The 18,005-nt window shown below is 32.6% G+C and overlaps 1 protein-coding gene across 5 annotated transcripts in view; it reads left to right on the top strand.

The window, feature by feature from the left end:
- The window catches only part of LOC110113541 (tricalbin-3), a 56,134-nt gene that overhangs the window by 10,784 nt on the left and 27,345 nt on the right, over nucleotides 1-18,005 (top strand). For all 5 annotated transcript variants that reach the window (XR_002305154.2, XR_003700243.1, XR_002305153.2 and 2 more), the window contains exons 3-6: nucleotides 11,051-11,069; nucleotides 16,428-16,633; nucleotides 17,031-17,140; nucleotides 17,245-17,343. Coding sequence is in view for 2 of the 5 variants with exons in the window: in XM_020846175.2 (XP_020701834.1) it covers nucleotides 11,051-11,069; nucleotides 16,428-16,633; nucleotides 17,031-17,140; nucleotides 17,245-17,343 (434 nt within the window). In the remaining 3 variants the exon portion in view is untranslated. The remainder of the gene's footprint in view (nucleotides 1-11,050; nucleotides 11,070-16,427; nucleotides 16,634-17,030; nucleotides 17,141-17,244; nucleotides 17,344-18,005) is intronic.

The raw sequence follows: 18,005 nt of genomic DNA, 5'->3' as shown, positions 1-18,005 counted from the left end.
TGCTCAGGAGGCTCGTATAGGATGACCACCACCTTATTGAAATCCAAGGAGCCAACACCGGATACTCTTCGGGGGACTTCGAAGGAAAAGACTACAGAAGGAAGACCTGGGGACAACTTCAAGAAGCTCACAGAGACAAAATTACAGGAGAAGAAGGGGAAGGGGCTCTGTTTTAGATGTGATGAGAGGTATAAACTGGGGCACAGGTGTAATGAACGAATCTTCAAGTTCTTATCGTTTTTGATGAAGAAGGAATGAAGGGCATCTTCTTTCCACCTTGCGGATAAGGTGGATCTTTGGGAGGAAAGTATTGTTAGACCGGTCCACTGGACCGGTCCAAGCGGGACCAACTTACGGGCGAAACAACGGAGTTGTTCCGCCTCTTGCGGATGCTGCGAGAGCCGCAAACTTTGTGTGAGCCGAATAGGAAAATTTTTCGGGGGAATTAAGAGGGGAATTTGAATGTAGGGATTGTTTAGGAATTTTCTTTTATTTTTTATGCATTAAATACTTTATTTTCCTAGGGTTAGGGCATCTTGAATTTGACTGTAATTTGATATCTCTTAGATTTAGATTTTCTTTGGGCTCTAGCGGCGTTTAGAGATTTGGGAGAAATCGATTCTCCTCTCGAATAGAGGATCAAGTGTATCTTGCTATTTTCCATTTCCCTTTCCCTTCCATAAAAAAAAAACAAATTATCTACTATTTTTATGGTTTTGTGGATTTTGGTAGATATAACTCGTTGTTTTCCGAAGATTGATAGGAAATACTTGATATCTACATGTGTTGCCTATCAGAAAATTAGTGAGCATGAAGAAGAAAGTTATAGTTCCTATGTAAATACTCTCAACAACATGATCATCCAAAATATGTCTCTTTATCCCTTATTTAAAAGTTTCTTACGATTGCAGGAATGACTACACCTTGAATAAATAGAAAAAAAAATAGTATATGATGTGATAGGTAAGGAGTATTCTGACATGTGGGTGCCAACACGTAGGGTGAGTTTGTGAAGGCAAGTATCTAGAAGAGATATTTGAGTCCTATAGCATGAGATGCAAGTCCCCCTTGGTGGAAGTAATTGTGAACAAGGAACAAGATAACATAGTGATGTTGCAATCATTGGTTTGTAAGGTGTGTGCTTCTTGTATCTTGATTGGGGATGTTTGTAGTAGGTAGATGACTTTGATTGTAGATAGCTGTAGAAGGTGAGAGGATTTTGTTTAGGTGGGTGGTTCTCAAGACATGAGCTGGTCTAGTGAGTTTTTTGGAGGAGCTTACTGAGGACAATGACACTTGTAGGCTTCATTTGATTCAGTTTATTTTCTCAGTTTTGAGGTTGAATAAGTTATTATTCATAATTTTCTCTTGTTTGGAAACACAACTTATCCATAATTTATTTTACAATACACCGGTTTTTGAGTAGTTACAAAATTTCTCTGCTACTTGCTTTCTTCGTTACCAAAATGAGTTTTCAAAGCATATTGTCCAATTTAGCCCCATGATCATGTACGCAAGTCTCCGACCTTCCTCTTTTCAAGGGATTCGTCCAGAGCAAAGCTTGGGTATTGAGCAGATCAGTAATTCAAATTTTTTTAGTGTTATAGGAGGCATTATCTCTAAGAAAAGTTCTTTTGTTTTGAAGAAAATAATGAAAGTCAAGCTTCATATATTCACTCTTAAAGTCTGTTAATAATATTTTAATGTGAGATAAAAATGGGTCCAATATAAATAATAAATTTTTGAAAGACGGCGATCACTTCATATTTTTAACAAAGAAAGTAAATCTTGGAATACTTACTTAATCATTGATGAATGTTACAAAATAATAATTTAGACTATTCATTTCGTAAGGTGTATCTGATATGATACTTTAAATATAATTTATCATATTTAAACCATCTATATGTACTTTTATGTTATATAATTCTTAAAACTCACGTTATTTTTTTCATAGTGTCATATGTATATATATTTATATAAATTCTATTTATTGAAATATATAAAAAAATTATTTATATACTTAAATTTGAGATATGGGTAATTTAGTCTTTTATAGTGAAATCGCTAAACTTAAAAACTGAAACAAACAGTTAATATATGCTTTCAAGTTTTCATTAGCACTTATAAAGAATGTAAGTCAAACAAGAACCTATTATTCAAACAACTTTTTGTAAAAGCCCTTTTTTTTCTACTTGTGTTTCCAAAACTACATTTTGTATAAGCAAAAACCCAACCAAACGAAGCCTTAGTCCAACCTTCCAGGGAGATTCTACATGTAATCTCCAAAGGGAGAGTAGTCATTTGACCATGGGCTATTAGCAACTATTGCTACTGAGCATCACTTTAGCCACGTGATACTCCTTATCGAGCTCCTTGATAGGAACCTATTTATATACCTGTGAGTTACCTATTTGGGCATGCATGAGTATATAGAGGGCTTAATAGAAAGATACAAAGCAAGGCTCATGGAAAAATGATAAAAAAAAGAGATAAACTATCTAGAATATTCTCACCTATGACAAAACTAAAAACTAAGGTATGACTATATGTTGACATAATCTTAGATTTGCCTCTGCATCAATTTGATATAAAAATGTAGTTTTCCTTGGAGACATTCAAGAAGAAATATACATGGACATTCCACCCAGGTTCATCATTACACAAAAAACAAAGGTTGTATATAAGTTGAAGGAAGCCTTGAATGGATTTCAAAGCATTTTCCAAGAGCCTAGTTTAGGAGATTTAGTATGGAGGAAGCCTTGTATGCTATAATGCACTGACATACCTCTTAAAAAGGGAATGCAGTGTTGGACACAAGTCGGACATTGGCACATGTCTCTCAGGGCGTACACGTGTTCCAATTAATTAAATTTAATTGGACATGCATGTCCTAAATTTTTATAATAAAATTTTTATTTTTTTATATTATGTTTATCAAATAAAAATCTTTTAACACGTCCGAGAATCATATATGCATCAATACAGTTAAACTGCCTGTATGCCTTAGGTTTTTCGACTTTTAGCTCTGCACTATCTCTTTCCCTCGTCATCTATCCTCATCATTTTCGATTGCTCGACCAGGCTAGCCAACCGAGCCTATAGATCGCACGCTTGAAACCCGGAACATACTCATTTACGTCTTTTGTGCGACGAGCTGAGCCCGAAACCTTCTCAACGTCCTCATCAAGGTCTTCTTTGAATCAACTGCTCTATTTTCCGCCCGGTACATCCGATTAGAGCCGTTCTATTCACTCATTCGGTTTCACGTTCCTTTTTCATTGGTTCGTCTTCGCCATTTTTAGGGCATCAAAGGCTCCACCCCGACTTGTTTTTCCGTTGAAGCCAGAGGAGGGAAAGTGAGCAAGTGAGCAAATTTTTTGTTGTTATAATTTTTTTCTCTCTTATATTTCTGCTAGCAAACAAGTGAGAAAATTATGCATACTTTAGTTTGTTCCGTCCATTGTCTATACTTATTGTTTATTTTAGGGAAATTAAACATAGGAGTCATACATTGAAGTCATAGGAGGAATATAAAATAAATTATATCGATATTTAAGGCTCAATTTATCCATATGTTTAAAAAATTCATAATGGATGTGATTGTTATGCTAAGGCAATTAATGAAAAAAATATAGAAAGCAAAGAATGTTTTATTTATATTGAAATTCTTAAGATTATGGAACATTAACTAGTGCTAGAACTTTACATCATAGTTTTAACATTCAGGTATCTTAGTGTATGTATTTATGACAAATTCTAGTTCATGGAATTTATTGAAATAAGTGAAAAGTTAAAATGATATAGAAAATATTTAGAATATCAAAGATTTAAGATTAATAGAATAAAAATTAATTATATGATATCCAATAAACTATTATGGGAGAGAACTAGAGAAGTAGAGAAGTAAATAGATACATTCTTCGTGATATAGATTAGAGGTTAAAGAATATTATGGGAGAGAACTAGAGAAGTAAATAGATACAAATAAGAACCAAATTTTCTATTTCAATTAGTTTTAGTTTATTCTTGAAAAGTGTGTATGATTGCCTATTGCTAAGACTTTTTATTTTCCATTCCATTAGTTATTTTTAAAAGTAAAATGAGCTCTAATGGAGGTGGGGCTGGAAGTGATGAAGGTTCAACAAAGCATTTTGTAGGAGCCAATAAACTCTTATGGAATCATGTTACGAAGTTAAGAAAAATATTTGAAAGTGGAGAAAATGTGTCATTCAAATGCAATTACCGTGGTGTCACCTACAAAGGATCATACTCTAGGGTGAAAACATATTTAGTTAGAATTGGTGGCTATGAAATTAAAATGTGTTCTAAGATTACTGCTCCACAATTGATATAATTGAATATATAGGTTGATGAAGCTGAATCAAGGATGAAAATGACATTTTCTAAAGAGATACATTTTCTCTCTACTCATGGTTCATCCCACACCGCCTTCTCCTCTGTCAGAGTTGATAATGTTAGTTTGTTTAGAAGTGATGGATATAAATCTTAGAAAAGAAAAGGATTTAATAGTAGTTCTTTAGAGAAGGCTTTTAATATGCAGATGCGAGAGCAACTTGATGCTGAAATTGCAAGGATATTTTTTTTCCAGCTCGACTTCCTTTTAACATCGTAAGGAATCCTTATTATAATAATGCTTTTACTTTTTACATGTACTAATAACATTGCAGGTTATATTTCACCTGGATACAATGCAATAAGATCTGAATTATTAGAGAGGGAGAGAAAATATTGAGGCATTACTTGAATCTACGAAAGGAGTTTGGAATGAAAAATGTGTGAGTTTAGCGTGCGATTGTTGGATTGATCCTTAAAGAAGATCACATATCAATTTCATAGTTGTTATAGAGAATTACCCAATGTTCATCAAAGTTATGAATTGTGAAGGCTAATATAAGAATAAATATTTCAATACTAATTTGATTAAAGAGGTGATAGTGATGATTGGACCATCAAATGTTGTGCAGGTATCACTGATAATGCACCACTATATAGAGCTGCATGATTATTGGTGGAACAAACATATCTTTATATCTTTTGGACTTCATGTGTTGTGCATACTTTAAATCTTGCTCTAAAAAATATTTATGCAACCAAAAATACAGATGCTAATGAAATCATTTGTACCGAACGTCATTGGATGATAGTGGTTGGAGATGAAGCTTCATTATGAAACACTTAATTAGACTGTTCATCTTTAATGATTTCTTATATTTGAGAATGTTAGTTATTGCTGAAATTATTTTTGCCTCTGTAATAATTATGTTAAGAAGATTCAAACAAATAAAAAATTCTCTTTAATCGATGGTGGTTAGTGAGAAGTGGTCTTGCTATTAGGAAGATGACGTTGGGAAGGCAATATACGTAAAAGATCTTAGATGATTTATGGCGGGATAATATCAATTATACTTTGGATTTTACTGATCCAGTTTATTTTATATTGAGAGAGGCTGACACAGATAAATTATGCCTACATTTGATTTATGAGATGTGGGACTCTATATTAGCTAAATTGAAAGAAATTATATACAGACATGAAAGAAAGGCATAGGCTGAAGACTCAAGTTTTTGAAGTGTTATCTATATTTTTCTTGAGGATAGACGGAGCAAAAGTAACACACCTCTTCATTGTTTGACTCACTCATTAAATCCAAGGTAAATTTGAGTATATCTTTTAATTTAGTTTTTAATTTGATGGCTAATGAATTAATAATTTTACTTTCTTTGTATTCTTTGAAGATATTCAAGTAAAGAATGATTTTAAGAAGACCCCTAATTTGTCTCATCACAAAAATATTTAGAAGTTTCAAATATGAGAATGATAAGTTTGAAATGTTATCTCCCAAATGAGGAAGAGAAAATAATTAATATTGACCTTGCAAAGTTCTTTGGATATTTAGAGGACTTTGGTGATCAAGAATCTTTGGTTGATAGATGGAGGATGGATACAAAGATGTAGTGGTTGATTTATGAAACTTCAACATCGCTACTTCAAACAATAGCAATAAAACTTCTTAGTCAAGTTTCATCCTCTTATTATGAGATAACTATGAGATAAACTGTAATCTATTTCTGATTACCTATAGTAATATATGGCATATAGTTTGGAAAATAATTGATAATGTTGGATTTATCAACAATGTAGTAATTTCATGTTAAAATACTACTAACATAATATAATGATATTATAATAACAGTCTACATAACTCTCATGTGTAGCAGTATTTTTATTTATTACATTATAACCTATTGTGTATCATTACTATTAAAAGATTATATATAGTTTTCTTTTCTTAGATATGCTTGTTGATACACAAATAAGTATTGTGTTCATATACTTGAATATTGTATTAAAATTGTAATCTTTCCGAGCCTTATAGCTCACTAGATTTTTATTCTATCTGTTGTTAGAGGAAAAGATAAGGATAAGGTGGAAGCTGACTTGTCTCAGATTAATCTAAAACTATATTTTGTTTTATAGTGGTATGAGATGAGTCCTCAACAGAGGTATATGAACTATTATAATGAAAAGGATTTTTGATGGTTAGTTACTTTATAATTATATATATATATTTATACACCTTTTTTTTTTTAACATTTATACGCTACATATGAAGCTCCATTATCAATTATTAGGGTTTCCCATAATTCTCATGGATTCTTTATATGTATGGGTGGCCATGCTCATATAAAGAATTACAAACTTTAGAAGGCCTTATCCAAGTTTTGTAATAGCTTTGTAGAAGGCTTGAGGTTGGTTGCACTTGTAGATTTCATACATATGGAGTAGATTAGAAGCAATGTACTCATTAATATTTTGAGAAATGAAACTATGTAGATCATCATTTTGATTTTTCTGATGTTGATTTTGCACTTTACTATACAATTTTGCACCTTTGATTATTTGCAATAGTCATCAAATTCAAAATTTCTGATGTTGCTCATTTTGCACTTTACTATACAATTTTGCACCTTTGATTATTTGCAATAGTCATCAAATACTTATATATTTGTTTTTTTAAATTATTATTATATTCCCTGTAATGTTACAAATGTCATCGGAGAGGCTCTTCCCTACATGCCCGAAAGGGCATGCGTGGGACTCCTCTCGATAGGTCGATTGTATCATTACAGGTTTTGGAGTTTTAGGGCTCAACTTTGTTATACCTAGGCACGTAACAAGGCTAGTTGATGATGAGGCGATGATATATCTTGAACTTTGTCTCGTTTTACATGTGCAAGAGTGGAAATTTTGTCAATTTCTCGTGTCGGTTCCCATGCAATACGGGTCTTATTTTCTAGTATTTCGGACATTCCGAACGCACTCAAGCAGTCCGATTTGTGTTTAGAGGTCGTTTGGGCAACCTCGTGTATTGTCGCGCATGCGATTTGACGTTTTCAACCACTTTCACTCGATCTGTTTGCGAGAGGTCTCATTTGACTAATTTTGGCATTTTGATCGTGAAAACATGACCGGTTTTGCTATCGGAGGTCTTTTTGAGTGATTTCGTGTTCCTTTGGTATATGTCGCATTAATTATGCGATCGATTGTTGATCGCTCATCGATCTTGTCGTATGTGCTTGCTTCGATCATTAGATGTATTTTAGGGGTCAACAATAACTATTCAATTTTTGTTTGTAAAATCAAAATATTAGTGAGCTAATATGCTTACCATGATGGTTTGAAGCAAAAAATTTTATACGTGACTAGAAAAATAGGAAATGCAAGATATTTATGCAACAACTTAAGGAGAGGTGTTAACATGAGCTATAGATGGAAGAATGTCACATAAATATAGAATTATGTATCCCTCTAAAAGTCTAAATTAACCACCAATTTAGGAATTAGAATCCTCTCAATCATCCATTGATCTAATCATAATTTTATATTCTATCGATATGTTATACCACATTATTTATTTTCTAGAATAGGAGTATATTCTGTTTTCATGTATATATACTACATACATGTATTATAAATATTGTTTGTAACCCAGATTTCAGTAAGGAAAATAGGTGAGTTTATCTCCTACAATGTAACTCAATTACATACTCTTAACTCTATTATCCATAGTTAGATAATTAGTCTTAAAAAATGCATCATGTTGTGAATATCCGATGCCTGTATTTTTCTATACATACTGCATGTATATTTATTTGTGTCAGTAGGTATATCATGACTAGTGTTGGATGATAGAAACAAGGAAGTGCTGTTGATGTGAAACGAACATGCGATGGAGTTACTTTAAGAAATTAAAGAGAGCAATTTTAACAAAATAATCCAAAGTAAATTTATTGCTTATAACAGTGGTTTGATCCTTAGAATTCTTAGTTTTAACTTGCTTAGGCAAAGAAGAGCGAGGTCGGTTAACCAAACAATTTCAGAAAACACAAAGATCAATTGTAACACTATGACGGTAAACAAGAATCCGCTATTTAATAATAAGAACTTTCACTTTTGGAGCACATACGCTCAACTAGTCTAGGTTTTAGCGGAAGAAGAGTCTCCACCTTAGAATCGAGGTCGCTCCGAGGAAGAAGGAACCTTGGATCGTCGTTCTTGGATAGGTGGCCGGAGTATGGAATTCTTGACAGCGATTTCTTGAAGGTGTATTCGGCAGCCTGGACTGTCCGGACAGTGTTTGAAGTCCTTCTAGCAGGCTGAACAGCAAGAAAACATGTTCCAAATCTCCTAAACAGCAGGTTTCAGATGCTTGAAATGCGAAGCAGCAGACAGGAGAGGTCTGGACAGCAGTTTGGCCTTTAAGGTGTTCTGGACGGCAACATATAATGCCTGTACAAACCTTGGACAGCTGCTATAGGGTGCTGGAAGTGTTTGGACAGCAATTCTAGGTCTCAAATGGTGCAGGACGGCAGGCTACCCTTGCTGGAATGCGTGAGCATATAGCAGATTTTAGGGGAGAGGGAGGAAAACCGTGAGAGGGAGACTTGGGAAGGGAGCAGCCAGGTTTGTAACGGCTAAGGGTTGAGTGGGGGGGAAGTAATCAAAAAGAAATCTGATTTGTAATTCAGATTTCTCAATTGGAAAGATTTAATTTTAGTTTTGAAATTTCAAACCTGAAATTAGTCTCAAAGGGAAAGAAATAAGGGAAGTTACAAGGGGTTAATACGGGAGAGCGAGAGGAGTATTTGAGTGGTTTGTAGTGGGCCCGGCTAATTAATGGGTCATTAATTAAAATCTGATTTAGTAATCAGGTTTGAATTAATATGGGAATTCCTAACTCACGGTTTAGGAGAAAAATGACAGCTTTTCAATTCAATTCAATGGGATTTTGAAATTCAAAATCTAGTGGTTTGTAGTGGGCCCGTTTAATTAATGGGCCATTAATTTAAATCTGATTTAGTCATCAGATTTGAATTAGTGCGGGAATTCCTAACTCACGGTTTAAGAGAAAAACTGAAAGCTTTTCAATTCAATTCAATGGAATTTTGAAATTCAAAATCTGCCCAAAACAATTGGAGCCAAATTAGGAAGGTTCTGAAGGGGGGATTAATGAGAATTGAAGAGGTGGGGGATGGTAAATCAGCGGCCAAACAGGAGATTGGGTAGGCTAGATCCGGTGGCCTGCAGGTGGTGATCCCAGTGGCTAGGGTGAGGGGAGCAGGCCGGCGGGAGTATTTTACAATGGGAGCTGACAAGTGGGGACCCAAGGGTGGCCGGTGGGTTGATGGTCGGCGGCTGACCGGCGGGTTGGTGCTGCAGGCCGGCGGCCTGGGCAATCCAGGAGGGACGGCGACAGTGAGCAAAGAAGGGAAGGGTGTAGGGAAAATTCTATGGATTCAAAGAGTGAATTCCAATCTCCCACAAATAACTTCAACCGAATCTCCACAACAACGAATCGATCATGAGAAATAAAGGAAGAAAAATGGTAGAACAAGAAGACCTAGAACTCACAAAGAGATCTAGCTTCTCCTACGAACTCACTAAGAGATCGTGGAGGTTTGCACTCACAAAGAGAACATGAAATGTCAAATTTTCATTCATAAAAAAAAACTCCCTATTACATAAGAAAATGGCCATATAAATAGGCCTCAAAATGACAAAGAAAGCAAAAGACTAAAATGCCCTTGGGCTACAATAGCTACCAAATACCCATAAGGGCAAAAACGGAAAAACATAAAATAAAAATAAACTGCTACATAAAATGATGAAAATACAGATCATGATCGTGGCCGTCGATCTCCGGCATCTCCTGAAGGTACATGTGTCGAAATCGCTGCTGATGTCCCCATCAGCTGTTAAGCTGGAAGCCTGCCAATTAATGATAGTTCTGCTAGTAAATGATGACACAACAACTTTGTTAGTTTAAAAAGTCGAGTCTTTTTTTTTTTTTATGCAATTACTTTGGCATGCTGTAAATTAGTGATACATTTAGATTTTCTTGAAAGCTATCGGCTATATTGATAGATAATACAGCTTTTTAGATAATTTGTGGTGAATACTAAAACAATGAACGTTGTGGATGTTTCTTTAAAGTTTTCAATTTTTTTAACCTTTTGTTATTTTTTTCTTAGGGTATTGTTTATGATATTTTTTTGTCGCAATTTTCTATGTTGCATGTAACAGTTTCAGCGTGATCTTTGCTGGAGTTCAAGTTTATGTTCTATGGGTGTTTCTATAAACCTTTCTTAGGGTTAGCTCTGTTGTTATCTTTACTTTTTTTAACATGGAATTCCGCTAGCATGCTTTAATAAAAATTTTGTTAATAAACATGATGGTGTATTGGCATTACTTATCACTAAAGATGATCAAGGAAAGAAAATGTTTCTAATAAAATAATATGTTTTGTTTTCTGCAGCAAGCCTTTCTCGATTCACATAAAAATATCTGTTATGGCCATTTGACTTGTGTCTCTTATATTTTTTTTTGAACACGTACAGTTAGTATTCTGTGCTTGTTTTTCCTTCCATTACTTTTTATTAGCTTTTTTGTACATTTATAGCTATTCTACCTCTGATGGAAGCTCAATGTTTTTTTTTTTGCATGCAATCGGTTATTCTCTGCCAGGAGTACCTGTTGTTTCAATGTAAGGTTATCTTTTCCTTTTCTTACCATATTTGCATACCATATGTTTCATTCTAATGAGTAATTCCATACTGTTTTCTATCCTCCATCAGTTAGTTTTAATTGATTGTGCTGAACCATGCAACAATTACTGTTAGTAGGATATCCATTGATGCGAACTTGACTGATCCTGGAGTATCCATGGCATCTCTCTCAATCTCTATCTGTCGCACCCATTGATCTTGTGTGTAGGTAGCATGGTCTCTATTTTGATTGTGGTTGGGTATCATGGTTTTTGCTGTTAGGTATCATGGTGTTTTTTTTTTTGTGGTGGAGTTACTCTGTTCCTGTTCTGTGGTTGAAAGATGTGTTTAGGTGCTCTCTACTAGGTTTGCAATCTCTGTTTGGTAGGAGTCTTTGGAGTTTTGTTGTTGGGTGTTTGCAAGTGGACTTTCGATGGTGTGATGTTCTAATATATTTTAAAACAAGTTAGGTCTCGCACATTAACATTTGGTATGGCCCATCTTTTTGCAATATTGTGTCCATATGAGCTTTGGCAATACAATCAATGGTGGTGGTATGGTTCTTATGGACGAAAAAATGTGAATTATGGGATTTCTCCTAGTTGAGCTTTTTTATTTCTCCTTTTTATTTGTATTGAAAAATGTAAGGGACTTTATGATTATAAAATGCATCTGAGACATGTAAGGGGAAATTTTATTTTTTAAATTAACTTTTGGTTGTATTTATTTTAAATACATTTGGATTATTCTCTTAAAAGTGTCATTTGTCCATATAGTAGAGTTATCATATATATATATATATATATATATATATATATATGATTTACTAATGGTCAACAAAATAAACTTATGGAACTTAATAGATATTTATTCTCCCCATCATTTGCTCTTATAGAATTAAATTTATCATTGGAAAAAAAGCATTTTGGTTTTTCTTTTTTACTTGCATCATCTTTTATTGCATTATTCATTATGTAGGTACATGATTTTCATGAAAATATTCACAAAAAACTTACTTTTTATTATGATGATTAGAAGTTACTTGTCGAACAATAATGATAAGCACCGGCGCCGGGTGCATTGTTAAATAGGCAAGGGTTCCCACATCAAGGACGGATGTGGGCAAAGAAGCTAGTCCATGAAACTAAAATTAGGATATGAACTTGAAATATAGGTTCCCTTACAGGAAAATTAATGGAATTAATAGATATTATGATTCATAGGAAGTTAAATATTTTGTGCATTCAGGAAACTAAATGGGTTGGAGAGAAGGCTAAGGAAATTGATAGTTTAGGATTTAAACTTTGGTATTCGGGTTGGAGTCGTACTAGAAATGGTGTTGTAAAGTTATTCCGAGTGAAAATTTATGTACCCAACATCGATTATTAGTTTTGGACTTTAAGATAAAGGGGCATAAAATAAAAAATAAAGTAAAACGATTTTCTAGGATTAGATGGGGGCATTTAAAGAATATTTACAATTCTCAAACTTCTATGTAAATTAGGGTTGTAAAGAAACTAGCGTACATGATGAATAGCTCAAAACTTATTAATATTAGGTTTGTTATGTTAATTTATTTGGATAATTAAGCAAGTTTGAGCAAAATTGTAGAAGTTTGACATATAAATTTAGCTTGAATATTGACATGCACGTTAATTTATATTCATAAACACAATTGTTAATTAATGAATAGCTCGGTTAACTGCTCTATAAAATGCTCATTAAATTATTTCTTAGTAAATTTTTTAAGACAAAATTATTTCTTAGTAAAACGACGGTCTTTCGATGACCCGGTTAGGAGAGTAGAGGTATTAGATTTGACTTATGTTAAGAAAGGTAGGGGTAGACCTAAAAAGACTTGGTTAGAAAATATTAGGAATGACCTTTCTTTATTAGGTTTAAATGAGAATTTGACTTTTAATAGAACACAATGGAGAAAAAGGATTCATGTAGCCGACCCCACGTAGTGGGATAAAGGCTTGATGTTGTTGTTGTTGTTGTTGTATATTCTTGCATCAATTTTCATATATTTTAAACCCTTAAAATGAAAAAATTCAAACAAATAGCTTGCTACATATATTAAAACCATAGTTTATAAACATTTCAACTTCACTTTCAGATTAATATATTGTGAATAATGTCAATTTTATTTAATATTTTCTAACTCATTTATGTTTGCCGATAAGCCTATATGTTTTAGCCATAAGCATCAAATATATAATTTATAAGGATTGCAAGAAGAAAACTTATAAAAATCTTGAATAATATTTTAAAACTTGGGTCATGTTTAAGTTTGGGTCAAACTTGATAAAAAAATATATGTAACAATATATGCATGTCGACTCAGGGTTGAGATTTTCTTATGAAACTAGTATGTTGCACAACATGATTTTAAGCCAAAAAAATTGAGGGTTTATATATTACAACCAGCTAATTTAATAACTTACTTTCTTTAAATATAAATAACCAGTACTATAATTAAAACCTAATTAGTAATAAAATGATCTAAATAATTTGAGAAATTCAGCAAGAAATTACAAGCATATTTAATTAAAAATCAAATTAATTTTTAACATGTCACTTTTTGATCAAAATCAAGTGCAACAAACATGCTAATATGTAATATTTTAAAGGAAATAATGCAAAGAGCAAAAATTCCATAGTAAAATTAGATGTCACACCAGTTTAAGGAGAGGACTTCCCCCGAAATTAGGTACTAACCCTTTTATTTCACTTGAACAAACCACACATTCAACTTGCACTAGGTTAACTCCTTTAGCCTCCTCATCAGAGTCGGTATACCACACATTTAACTTGCACTCACATTCAACTTTTATTTAAATAAAAAGTTACCAACTGCATATCTCAAAATAGACTTCTCATAATGTAAAGTTGTAGATTTGGTTGACTCATAATTCAACTTAATTCAGTTTTAAATTAAAATCCTAAAAGATAATAACCAGTTCAGTCATTTTTTCAATTACAAACTCCAAGCCATTGGATCCCCTAAGGATCTGCATGCCTCAACAGGCAATAGAAGGTGCACAAGAATTATGCATGCTGCCTCCAAACTAGGAAATTATATGATAGCTTTTATTTAAATCAAAAGTTACCAACTGAATATCTCAAAATAACAATTTGTAGACTTCTCATAATCTAAACTTGTAGATATGGTTGACACATAATTCAACTTAATTCCGTTTTAAATTAAAATCCTGAAAGATAATAACCAGTTCAATTTTTTTTTTCAATTCCAAACTACATGCCATTAGATCCCTTATGAATATGCATACCTCAAGATTGCAATAGAAGGTGCACAAGAATTATGTATGCTGCCTCCAAACGACTTTAAAATTCCAGCAAAACACTTGCAAAATAGCAGTCAAAGAAAATCTCCAAATAATCACCACTCTTTTAGAACAACAAATTTAATTGAAGGATAAGTCGAACCATCCACTACCTTTTTCCAAAGAATTTTACGGTGCCCATGTTACAATTCCTTAAACCAACAACAGCATAGCCAGAAGAAAACCATGTCTCCAATGCTTCAAATAGTAGTCAGCTCACATTTTTTGCGAATAATTTAATTGAATCAAGAAGAAATTTAGCCAAACCTTATGAATAAACTTAAGATAGGAAATAATATCAACCGTCTCAATTATCATTATTGGCAAATTCTTAATCAAAGAAATTAAATAAACAAACTAATAAAAAGAAACAACTTAGCTATGCATAGATCATTGTTTTAGTTGACATTTTTGAAAAGAATAGACAAGAATATTCCATCTATCTATCCCAGTTGAATAAATTTCATTATGATGAATTTAACATTTAATTTCATCAAGCTTATGCTGACATGAATTATGTCCGTATTGAAAGTGATTTATGTATCAACAAAAATATGCGTGCCTTGCTAATAAAGTATATATTTTTAGAATCCACGATTAGTAGTGGATATGATTTCAATATCTATAATAGCATAAAAAACTATATATATAGAAGTATTTGGCAGAAGATTGGAAGTGGACTCACAAAGAACAGGTAAAAAAAGATTATGAATTGACGGAATTTATCTTAGACTCATGAAATTATGTCAAATCAGACACTGTAAATTGAAGCTTATATTAGATTTTTCAATTTGTAGGCATCATTATTTCAAATGCATTGCAAAATTTTAGATGTTTATCTTCCTTGCCTTTAATTTCTTAAAAGTTCCTAATGAAAGTCTTTTTGACATAACTTATTAGCCAACAGGCTGAATTTTTTTTCAATTATCTGATCAAATGAGCCTTTTTCAGTTGAAGAGAATGACTCTCATCTGGTTTAAATTCCATATACCTATTGTTCACATCCACCAAAAGCTTGTCATTGTCATAATTAGTAGCCAGTTTTATAGGAATATCCTTAAAGAAATCATGTTTTTTCTTGTGAATGATTGCACAAATGTGATAGGCTTCGATTCTACTTCAATTTCAAGAAGATCAAAAGGATTTTTTTTGTTGATATTCCGTGACAATCTGAAATACTCTTACCAGTAGACCTATTGACAGATCAAGTGTATGCAAAATTAGACCAAAAAAATTTCAAATCCACTTGAAGCATGGTATTTTATCAAGCAACGCAATAGATATCCAAAGTTTATGTTTTCTATGTTTGTTTGTTCATCAATTTATGGATGGCACGCTATTGTAAATTTAAGTTGTAATCTAATTTTCTTTCAATGAGTTATCCAAAAATACATGCATGAATTGCAGATTACTCTCAAATGTTTTAAATAAGAAACTTAATTTTAATACTTCATACAGATATAATTTAGCAATGTGAGGTGGATCAGTAGTTTTAGATATTGTCGGACTTTGTGTCAATTTGGAAAATGATCAACCATTACTCACTATATTCATTGAAAACATAATATAAAGTTCATACTTATATGGCTTACGTGGAATTAATTAAGGTGTATACAACCTTATTTTTGTTTTTTCATCTCTAGTAGACTAACAAATTCTACATCGTGAAATAATGCATTCTACATCTCTTTTTAAATTTGGCAAAGAAATTTCTATCTTTAGTCATTGCAATATTTTTATTTTTACTAAAAAGTCTAAACAAAATCTACAAAAGTTGAATTTCATTGCATAAAATTTCATGGTTAGGTGCATTCCTTAGTGCAAATTTTAACATAGGACTATATGTAGCCTTTTGGATAAAACAAGAGGTGCTCCTTTTGATATTTTTCTGTTCCCTCGAAATGGGAATGGATATGATCCACTTGTGAACTTGCTAAAAGCAAATGCTTATTCCTAATCTGAATTATGCTTTTCTGTGCCAAACTAAATGTTTACTTACCTTTTCACAAGGTTTCTGAGAAAGCTTCTTACAGAAGATTTGCCTAGACTTTTTGTTCGTCCAAGAAAGATTGTGCTTGATTTCCAAAAGGGTAAAGCTCTTGGCCCTATTACAGATAACTTTAAAGCCGATACAACTGAAGAAGGAAACAAAGAGTTTGTTGGGGAGTTATCTGTGACTCTTGTTGATGCTCGCAAACTTGCTTTTGTGAGAATTGGTATCTATGCTATTTTCCTTTTGCTAATTTTTCATTTATTTTTACTTAGTTTGGTTTCAAATGTGTCACCACCTTTGAACTCTTATAATGCATTTTGTAGGAGTTGATGCAAACTGAGAATTTCAGTTTCTATCTATGATTTTTTCAAAAACCTGCCATTCTGATAGTTTGTGTGAGCATATATATTTTCAAACTGGTAGCCATGAATTTGTCTCAAGAACGTTGCCTCATCCTGAGTAGTGGATGTAGTTGTTTCTTTAGACTGCCATTTTCAGCAGCAAAGATTTTTAATTCCTGTTATTATATGTTTGATAAAACTGCTATTGAGCGTGCGTGCACTTATTTGTATTTAAATAAATACTTTTTTAATCATTTACTTTGTCTAATGCATTTACAGGTAAGACAGATCCATATGTTGTTCTAAAACTAGGCGATCAAGTGATTCGAAGTAAAAAGAACAGCCAAACAACTGTCATTGGGCCACCAGGAGAGCCAATCTGGAATCAAGTAAGCACTATAATTGCTTATTTTCATTATAATTTTTGCTTTTGTATCAAAACTCTATCTTCTTTTACATTTACTTAAATGATGTGGAATTTTCTTTTGAACAGGATTTTCTCCTATTTGTTTTGAACCCTAGAAAACAGAGATTACAAATTGAAGTTATAGATTCTTTTGGTTTCAGTTATTTCACTCTCGGGGCAGGGGAGGTATACTTTTGTTTTATATCTATGATCTTCAATTCATGGCTGAAGTACAAATTTTGATTTTCTTTGATATTATATTATTTCACTTTGTTATCAATTTCAGAGAATTGATTGAGTGTATTTCATTTCTACTTGTATATGATTTATGCAATTCTAGGAAATCATTTTTTAGGTAAAAATATGAAATTGAGGAATAAAATTAAATACAAAAATATTTATAATAGTTCACTGATTGATAAGTTGGTAGTAGAAATCTCACAGATAAATGAGATGGCATTAGAACAGGAAAGAAAGCGGTGGAAGTCTTGGTGCATTTCATTTTAAGTTTGATATTCACTTCGTCAAAAATTAGACCGATTTTTTCAGCATATTTTATTTCAACTTGTAAAAAATTCATACAATCCTAGGATAACATCTAATAAGAAAAATATGAATTCAAGGAATTTAATTAATTATTACAGTAGTTCAAGGATTGATGAGTAGGTAGTAGGAATCCTATGGATCAATGAGGTCGTAATGGAAGAAGAAATAAAGAGGGCAGAAGTTTTCGTATGGGTCTTAACAACTTTCCCTTCAAGTAAATGAATGGATGTTATCTGTCAAAGCTTTCCTGATAATTTTTTGAAGTCTGTCAATCATAATCCATTGGTGAGAAATATAGAAAA

This window comes from Dendrobium catenatum, unplaced genomic scaffold, assembly GCF_001605985.2.
Source record: "Dendrobium catenatum unplaced genomic scaffold, ASM160598v2 fragScaff_scaffold_308, whole genome shotgun sequence".
NCBI classification, from domain to species: Eukaryota; Viridiplantae; Streptophyta; class Magnoliopsida; order Asparagales; family Orchidaceae; genus Dendrobium; species Dendrobium catenatum.
This window is presented reverse-complemented; position numbering and strand designations above follow the sequence as displayed.